The sequence below is a fragment of the Barbus barbus genome (assembly GCF_936440315.1).
Source record: "Barbus barbus genome assembly, chromosome: 5".
Taxonomy (NCBI): domain Eukaryota; kingdom Metazoa; phylum Chordata; class Actinopteri; order Cypriniformes; family Cyprinidae; genus Barbus; species Barbus barbus.
Genome location: NC_136733.1, coordinates 14,300,732 through 14,310,680, shown reverse-complemented (window position 1 = coordinate 14,310,680; position 9,949 = coordinate 14,300,732). Strand labels below are relative to the sequence as shown.

General features: G+C 35.3%; 2 protein-coding genes across 2 annotated transcripts in view; one reads left to right on the top strand and one right to left on the bottom strand.

Moving 5' to 3' along the window:
- Nucleotides 1-2,111: 2,111 nt before the first annotated feature.
- LOC306869323 (V-type proton ATPase subunit G 1-like) lies at nucleotides 2,112-5,193 on the bottom strand. The gene is made up of 3 exons (XM_079416029.1): nucleotides 4,972-5,193; nucleotides 4,108-4,208; nucleotides 2,112-2,884 (listed from the first exon to the last, which is right to left on the bottom strand). Exons 1-3 carry the CDS (start codon nucleotides 5,051-5,053, stop codon nucleotides 2,711-2,713), a joined length of 357 nt encoding a protein of 118 aa, XP_079272155.1. The 5' UTR covers nucleotides 5,054-5,193; the 3' UTR covers nucleotides 2,112-2,710.
- Nucleotides 5,194-9,085: 3,892 nt separating this feature from the next.
- Nucleotides 9,086-9,949, top strand: part of LOC306869240 (tyrosine-protein kinase Fer-like) — a 40,028-nt gene continuing 39,164 nt past the window's right edge. The window contains exon 1 of the mRNA XM_079415920.1: nucleotides 9,086-9,234. The gene's annotated coding sequence lies outside the window, so the exon portion shown is untranslated. The remainder of the gene's footprint in view (nucleotides 9,235-9,949) is intronic.

Here is a 9,949-nt window from a genome sequence, read left to right as displayed (position 1 = left end):
CCCTAATATAATTTTTAAAAAAAAGCTTCTTAATTGTAATTTTAATATTAGCAAGCTTCCCATAAAACTTTCCAATTTTCACAAACAGGCATTATCATGGATGATTATATACAAACACACTTTTCCCCTCACAAATGCTTAATTTGGAATAATAAATACATCACACACCAAAATAAATCTCTTTTTTTAGTTAATTGGTTTAGAAAAAATATGTTGTTGGTTTCACAACTTTTAAATAGTAGTAATGGTCATGTTCTTACCTATACAGAATTTTTAGAAACATTTTCATTTTATATACCTGTTTATGATGGTAATTAATGCAATTCCTTCAAAATTTAGGAAATGATATAGACAAAAAAAAAATTCAGACTTAAACTGGAAGGTATAAATATAAAAGAACAAAAATGTACTAATACTTATCTCTTAGAATGAATGATTTGCCAAATTTCCAGTGTTCCTTTAGCCATTGGTTTTTGGAGATCACAATTTCAAGATATCAACTGGAAAGAAACCTTTAAGATCTCCAGACGTTTTTTGTATCCCAAATAAAATTAGAGAAGTATCATACAAGATTGTTCATCATATTTATCTTGTAAAACAGGTCATTGCAAAGTTTTGTAAAGATATTGACTTGCAGTGTGTTTTCTTTAAAGATGAAAATTAGAGCATTGTCCATTTATTTTATGATTGTATTTATACAAAAATATTTTAGTGTGATTTTTATTTTTTTTTTTGTTAAACATAGTACTAATATTGAATTGCAACTCAAAGAAAAGGATGTTTTTTTTATGAGTATACTGTTGATTTCAAAATATGGTATATTATGAATTTACTTGTGACCCTGGACCACATAACCAGTCATAAGTGTCAATTTTTTTCGAAATTTAGATGTATACATCATCTGAGAGCTGAATAAATAAGCTTTCCATTGATGTATGGTTTGTTAGGAGAGGACAATATTTGGCCGAGATACAACTATTTGAAAATCTGGAATCTGAAGGTGCAAAAAAAATCTAAATATTGAGAAAATCGCCTTTAAAATTGTCCAAATGAAGTTCTTAGCAATGCATATTACTAATCAAAAATTAAGTTTTGATATATTTACGGTAGAAAATTTACAAAATATCTTTATGGAACATAATCTTTACTTAATATCCTAATGATTTTTGGCATAAAAGAAAAATGGATAATTTTGCCACAAATATACCCCAGCGGCTTAAGACTGGTTTGTGCACCAGGGTCACATATATGGAAAATTCTTTATTCACAAATGTAAATGGGCAGTGAAAAAAAAACTAATTTTACTCATTTTAAAACAGAAATAAGTCACGACCTGTATACGTTAAAAGAAGCAAGAAATAACAAAGCAAAAAAAAACTGTTAATTACTTTGAAGTCTTAAATTTTTTTTTTTTTTTTTGAATTTGTAATTATTTGTGCTTGTTTACTGACATGTGATTTTCTTATTGCTTATTTAATTTTCTTTATAGTATTTGTTTTGATTTAATTGAAATGTTATTGCCCGTGTATGTTCTGTGTTCTAAAATCTGCAATAAAAAAATAAAAAATAAGTGATGCTGAAGAATTGTTTGAAATATTGTCTTCACGCGTTGGCTGCGTTTAATGTTTTCGCTTTGTTTGGACGGTTATGCACTATATCACTTAATAATGAATAGGAAATTTCATGGCATGGAGTCAAGGCCTTATGTTTTGGCAGAAAAGAATAAAAAATAAGCCATATATGTATTTGTGTATATTAAATCTACAGCTAAAGTTGTAAATAGAATTAAGCTTTTTATTCAACTTTTTCAGTAAAAGTGAGGAGGATATTTCTTCGTGTGCAATTAATATAATATTATAATCTGAAGATATCTGAACTGTTTTATAACTAGTGAATAGGTTTTGGAGAATTATACATTTTAAAGACAATATAGCTAAATAGCAACCTCAAGCATTGCTACTCGGTCAATCTTTATATTAGAACAGATTGCATGAGGCAGATTAAGTTAATACAAACTTATATTTAGATTTAAAGAGTAACTCACAGTTAAACAATATTCACTATTTATGTTCCTCTCTCACGGAAGAAATTCTCATGGAAAACAGTTCAAATCCATTTATACACGGACATTTATTACATCTTCACAGCAGGCTGAAATAGAGGATGTAGCCATCTACAGAACAAGAGCACAGGGAGGAAGCGTGGAGCTCATTTAATTACGAACACAACATTACGATTATGATAATTATAAGCTTTGTCACAAAAAAAGCCATCAAAAACAATTTATAACGTATACATCATTTAGATAAAACAACATCTGATTACTTATAAATTAAGAATACAGACTTCCATACAAACATTTAAAGGTATCATTCACAAAGAAACTCACTCTGATATACTGGACAATACTACAGTTAACTAAAAGAACAGAGACAAAGACTTGCATTGGATCAAATCAAGGATATATCTGCAAACAATGAAAAATACAGTGGAGACGTGCAGTACCATGACCACTGACTGGTTTAGGTATCAATGAATGTCTGTTTAAACCATAGGAAATGTGTTAATGTTGTAATGTAGCAGTGTAAGCAGTGTAGTCCAGCAATCTAAGTATTATGATTGTAACATGATCTGTCCAGTAGCAGTCTTTGTCTCAGTGCTTTGTGGGTCTTTAGGAATTGTAACGGATGTGGTGGTTGGACAGAGGTGTTTATCCAGCGACGCGGTAATTGGCGTGGATCTCTGGCTTGATGTCGCACACCATCTTCAGCAGGTTTCCAAGCACAGCTTCCTTGTTCTGCTGATAATTGCTCTGGATGCGGCTCATCTTATCAATGGTCTCCTTATCCACCTCTACAGCAGAGTTTCCATGGGACCCCAGGGCCTGCGAGACCAAGCAATGGGATGTTAACTTTAAGCATTATTCAGAACTAATGCTAATGCATGTGTGTGTTTCTTCCAATTACAGTACGGGGTTTTTCGGATTTGTAAGGGTTTCCCGACAAGCTGTGTGACCCAAGAGGTTCATGATGGAACTGCAGAGGTTTTGTGAGATTATTTTAAGTGTTTAATATAACTATTTATTGAACAATGATGTATTATGTTGTAAAAGGAATTAGTCAAAGGTGTTACAAAATTATTTTATCCTGGTTAAGGTGCCCAGGTAAATCATGATGAAAGCAATTAGCAGCTTTCTACCCTGATCTTAAATAGGAAAAAATTTATTATTTACTAAATTTATTGTAAGGTTAGAATATGAATTGACATTTTAGGGGGCACTTTAAGAATTTAAAAATTAAATGCTCTGTTTAAAACTGTATACTTTGATACTTTCAAATATGCCTGCCTACTTTTTTAGCAACCTTGGTTTCTGGAAGTTTTTTTTCCCCATAGGGATTTAAATATCCTATTTAAATATAATATATTATGAAGTTTCCACCTGACGCTGAAGCGAAGTTGAAGCGCGCATCTGAAACGTCTCCTGTTTGATGTGCTCGTAAAGACGTTCTGCGACTGAATAATTGCACTTCTTGTCAAGAAAAATAGAGACCGAATTAGCAGTTATGAGTGGGGTGGCCAACCCTAGGCCCCGCCCCTGCATTAACGGCGTTAAATAATTTTAACGCGTTAAACTGAAAAAATTAATCCCCTGTGTTAACGCGCTAATTTTGCCAGCACTAATATATATATATAATTTCTTGATGGTAGATTGAATATCATGTCAATCTTTTTTTGCTTGTTTTGATTCTCTGATTGGTAGAGATTTTTTTTTTTTTTGCAGAATCTTGGGTAATGTAGTTTTTCAGCAGGAATTCTACATATGCTTTCAACTAAAACATATTACCATATATTAACAAAACAAGTAGCTCACAGTAGGTCTGTCTTTCTTATCATTAATAATCAATTCCCTTTTGGTGAACATGAATTATTAAAAATGGTGGAAATTCTGGATTATAATAGCAGGACATTTTAACTGCCAGTACGCATAAACGTGAAGTCATAATAAAAGCATTCCTCAAACAGAGTACCAAAATACCTTTTGACAAGATTTCGCCCATGTAAATACATTAGAAATGGATGCCTGAACCAAAAATGAATAAATCTCACCGCAGCCTCCTTTGTCTTAAACTCTTTCTCCCTTTGTAGACGGTACTGCTCAATCTCAGCCTGTGCCTCCTCTTTGGCTTGCTTCAGACGACGATTTTTTCCTATTAAGAAAAAAAAACAACACAAAATGCATTATCGAAAAAAATACATTACTATCAGTGCCACAACTGTATAGGCAGAAAAATTGAAAAGTGGAATACTGCTCTGCCTGGGAAATTCCTCTCTTTTAGAGAAATGAGAACCAGCAGCAGAAAATCTCTATAAAAACAGGAACTGAGTGAATGTCTAGTGAGTCAATGTCACCGTGACACTTCAGTAAAGGAGATATTTAGTAAACTTACTATCATCATTTCTTTCACTATCAAGAGCAAATATGAAACTTGAATATCTCCCATAAACAAATTGAACGCCGACTTAAAATGTGGTGAGACAAAGCCTTCCAATTCACTTGGTGTTTTAAACCTTTAACATCCACAGTGTAAATGGACCAAAATAAATTATTTCGTAAAATGTCATGTCATCCACTGCTAAATATGATCCATTTTACAGTCTTTTTTTATAGAGAGCTGTTAGCAAGTCTGTCACCCGAGAAGAATGAATACTGAAAACAAAAACATAAACACTTCATTGCCCAAATTTTGTCGACATGATCATGGAAATGTCTTTTCAATTCAAATTCATCCATTCACTCCCCCTGTGTGTTATTTGTGTGTGTATATATATATATATATATACATATATATATATATATATATATATATACACACATATACAGAAAACATCGTCAGTGACTTGCTGGGCAGCTAACTTAGCATGTTAGCTAAGCGCTAGTCTGCAGTGATGACAAGCAAAACGGCAACTTACTTTTACGCGCTTCTGCGACCTTTTCCGCAGCTCGTTTCTCCGCCTGCAGCAGCTGCTGGATGCCCTGAGACTGGCTCGCCATGCTTCGGTACGGGATATATTTGAAACGCTGCGGATAGAGGCGTTTGGATGTCCGTATCTCAGTGGAGAAGGTCGAGTGAACGTCAGCTGATCGCGCGTCACACTGGTCCGCGGATGACAATCACGTGACTGCGCGAGACCGTAGCGTCCATTAGGGGGGGACATTATAAAACGCTTAACGTACCTAAACATCTACCAGGGAAACCCAAATTTCTGTTAAACCTTACTTGTAATAAACACTAACTACTCTCAAAGGAACGAGCCCTTATTCCACAGATAAAGTGAATAATTTCATGTTAGGGGGCATTCCTACTATTCATGTTCACGTACTGTATGTCCACATTTAGTAATCTCTCACTGTTTTTAAATATTTAAATCATATTATAAATCATAATTGAATTCAGTTTATTTTAATTCCCATTTTTGCCATCAAGTCTACAGGTGCATCTCAAACTTTCATATATATTTTAGATTCATTAGCTACATGTAAAGTAAAACATTTCAAAAGTTTTTTTTTTTTTTTTTTTTTTTTTTTTTTTTTTTTTATGGTTAGAGCTTACAGCTCATGAAAGTCGAAATCCAGTATCTCAAAATATTAGAATATTTCCTAAGATCAATCAAAAAAAGGATTTGCAAAGCAGAAAAGTTCAAGTTAAAGTATGTTCATTTATGAACTCAATACTTGGTTGTGGCTCCTTTAGCACAAACTCCAGCATCAGTGAGGAATGGCATGGAAGCGATCAGCCTGTGGCTCTGCTGAGGCACTATTGAGCCTTCAGCTCGTCTGTATTGTTGGATCGACTGTTTCTCATCTTTCTCTTGAAAATATCCCATAGATACCATATGGGGTTCAGGTCAGGCATGTTGACTGGCTAATCAAGCACAGTAATATCATGGTCAGCAAAGCAATTGGAAGTGGTTTTGGCATCGTGGGCAGGTGCTAAAGTCCTGCTGGAAAAGCAAATCAGCATCTCCATAAAGCTTGTCAGCAGATGGAAGCATAAAGTGCTCCAAAATCTCCTGGTAGACGGCTGCATTGACTCTGGACTTGATAAAACACAATGGACCAACACCAGCAGACGTCACGGCACCACAAATCATTACTCACTTCAGAAACTTCACACTGGACTTCAAGCAGCTTGGGTTCTGTGCCTCTCCAGTCTTCTTCCAGACTCCAGACATAGATTTCCAAATGAAATGCAAAATTGAAATTTATCTGAAAAGAGGACTTTGGACCACTGAGCAACAGTCCAGTTCTTTTTCTCTTTAGCCCAGGTAAGATGCTTCTGACGTTGTTTCTGGTTCAGAAGTGGCTTGGTAGCCTTTTTCCTGAAGACGTCTGAGCGTGGTGACTCTTGATACATTGACTCCAGCTTCAGTTCACTCCTTGCGATCATCCCTGTTGCTTGTGCACCTTTTCCTATATTTCTTCCTTCCAGTCAACTTTGCATTTAATATGCTTTGATACAGCACTCTGTAAACAGCCACACCTTTCAGTAATGACCCTCTGTGACTTACACTCTTTGTGGAGGGTGTCAATGATTGTCTTCTGGATCATTGCCAAGTCAGCAGTCTTCCCCATTATTGTGGTTTCAAAGAACAAGAAATACCCTGAATTTATACTGTAGAGATGGTCGTTTAATGAAACTCAAATATAAATATTCTAATATATTGAGATACTGGATTTTGACTTTCATGAGCTGTAAGCTCTAATCATCAAAATTAAAACAATTTTTTTTAAATGTCTTACTGTACATGTTATGAATGTAAAATATATATGAAAGTTGCACTTTTTGAAATATGTTACAAAAAAATTAAGTTTTTCGTGATATTCTCATTTTTTGAGATGCACCTGTAGGTAGTACTTTTGACACTCAAGTTCAGACAAGCATTTCATCTCACAGATTTTCCTTGCAAAACCCCATATGTGACACTTTCCCCAGCCACCAAACTAGAACATAATTTTAAGAAATGGGAATTTGTGAGTTGGCTTGTGACTTACTGATAATGACTTTCCTAGCTAGTAGTTAACCTGCCACAGGAGCTGCTGAAACAGTTCTACTCTGCCATCATTGAATCCATCCTCTGCACTTCAATAACTGTCTGGTTCAGCTCAGCTACCAAATCTGACCTCAGAAGACTACAGAGGGTAGTCCGGACTGCTGAGCGAATCATTGGTACAACCCTCCCCACTCTCCAAGAGCTGTACTCCAGAGTGAGCAAAAGGGCTGGTAAAATCACTCTGGACCCCTCACATCCAGCACACTCCCTCTTTGAACTGTTACCGTCTGGTCGACGCTACAGAGCTCTGAGCACCAGAACGACCAGACACAGGAACAGTTTCTTCCCTCAGGCAATCCATCTCATGAACACTTGACACTAAACGTGGAACACACAACACTATCATACATTATTTATTCATCACACATACTTATTTACATTTAAAATTTGCACATATCAGACATGTACACATAATTGTCTATATTATATATTGTGTTTTTGCTATTTTGTACATTGTCTGTTTTGTATATTTGTATATTATTCTTTTTATTATCTGTCCCGTCCTGTTGCTGTCTTTCTGTTGCACTGTGGAGCTTCTGTCACTATAACAAATTCCACGTATGTGTAAACATACTTGGCCAACAAAGCTCATTCTCATTCATTACAGTTAACTTGTTAAAAATATATATATTTTCCCTGTATCCATTTTATTTAGCTATCTTCAGGTTCATCAGTTCATCCAAGCTCAGCCCTCAGCTGCCTCCACAATCACAATCATGGAGGCACAATCATCAGTCACAATCATGACTGACTTCAGTTTAAAGGTCCCTCTATGTCAAACTCAATTCCTGGAGAGCCACAGCCCTGCAGAGTTTAGTTCCAAACCTGCTCCAACACACAAACCATGTATTTTTCAAATAATTCTAAAGGACATGATTAGCTGGATCAGGTGTGTTTAATTAGGGTTGCAGCTCAACTCTGCAGGGCTGTGGCCCTCCAGGAACTGAGTTTGACACCCCTGCTGTAGGGGTATTTTTGTTAACTAAAAATACGAACATAACAAACATTTTCATGAAATAAAATAAACATTAACTGAGATAAAACATTTTTTATTGCCAAAGCAACATTTACCCATTTTTAGTTAGTTTAAGTGCTAAAATAACACATATAAATAAATAAAAATAAAAGTATATATATATATATATAAATAAAAGTAAATAAACTAAAACTAAAATGACATAACACAAGGAAACTACTAAAACTAATTAAAATTAAAAGAAAAAAAAAGAAATTATAAAAATCAACTAATTCAAAAATATTAACAAAACATAATAGTAAATTAAATTAAATTAACACTAGAAATTTGTTTCTAATTATTGAAAATTAAATTGAAGATTAAAAAACAAAATAATAGTTTCCATTTTTATTTTTATGTCTTATACTTATATACTTAGGCATAGACAGACAGACAGACAAATATAGATAGATAGATAGATAGATAGATAGATAGATAGATAGATAGATAGATAGATAGATAGATAGATAGATAGAAAAGTACCCAAACATGAATGATAGACAAAGTAAGGTATTACTTCCTTTTTCTAACTTGGAGATTTGTATTTAGTGCTTCAGCATAAGTACAGAGTCCACGAGTGTTTTCATCAGGCTAACAGAGGAAATAACGCCATCTCATGGACATAATTACTCCGAAAACAGACGGGCATTTGGTGTCAAGAAGACAGACGGACATCTGCTGACCATCCATTTAATCTCAGCCCACTGCGTCTGAGGGAGTGACTGGTTCTCTCTTAAACTAAAGTATTTCAAAAGAGTACAAAACTAATCTATTCAATCTCTTCAGTAGTTGAGTATATTAGACAGCAGACCTCGTGTCAATGACCATAAAATGAACACCTCTCTATCTTCTAACTTAGAAATAATGACATTTCGGGTAGGTATACACAGTACTGATCCCTGACACACACACACACACACACACACACACACACACACACACACGGACTCGAGGGTCGTGTGGTGAGCGTCATAAGCCTGTGGCAGCGCTGGAGCTGAGCGGAAACCCCTCCCGAGTCCCAACTCAACTCCTCCAACCCCAGTCAAAGAAAAGAGGAATACTGAGGAATCAGGAAACACGGACAAATACCACAATACACCCTTACAGTAAGTCAGCTTGCTATTCTATCACATATGCAATGTTGTTGGCACGCAGGCGGTGTTTGGTGTGGCACGAGGCTCGTTTTTGCGCGTTTGTATTCAATTGTTTAGCTGTTTTTCTAAAGGAAAAGGCCAGGCAGCAGCATTAGCAGGGCACCGCTAGCAGCGGCTAACGTCCCACCAGCACAGGAAAGCCAATGAACATGTTCAGTAAGCCCATAAAATATGTTCTGCAGTCTGTCAACTATCCGTGAATGTTATTTATGGTGTTTATGGATGCGTGAGGTTGTGTTATATCTGAAAAAAAAAAAAAAAAAACAGTCGCCCGTCACTCTTTCGCCCGTAAACTTTTGACAACAGCGGTATAAACGGACTGTGCAGATAACCAGCTACAATTGCGGTTTACTCACCTTGACCAGCTCAACCAATCGCATAATATGAGTATGTAATATTATTCTGTCAGTTTGTGTCATTCTGTGCATGGAAGAGGAATGCTGAGAAGGGCTTTTTGTGTTTAAGGAAATTGGTCATTCCATTGAATTGTGTTGGGGGAAAATCTTCAGTTTCCTCTTTAATATGATGATCATAAACTCTTTGGATTACCATTATCAAGCATTACTGTGGTTCAGTTCTGGCATCAGGGGATGCTTTGATGTATATTACTCCATGATGGACATCAACGTCTGAAAACAAGATGATGTTGAGGACAATTTGTATATAA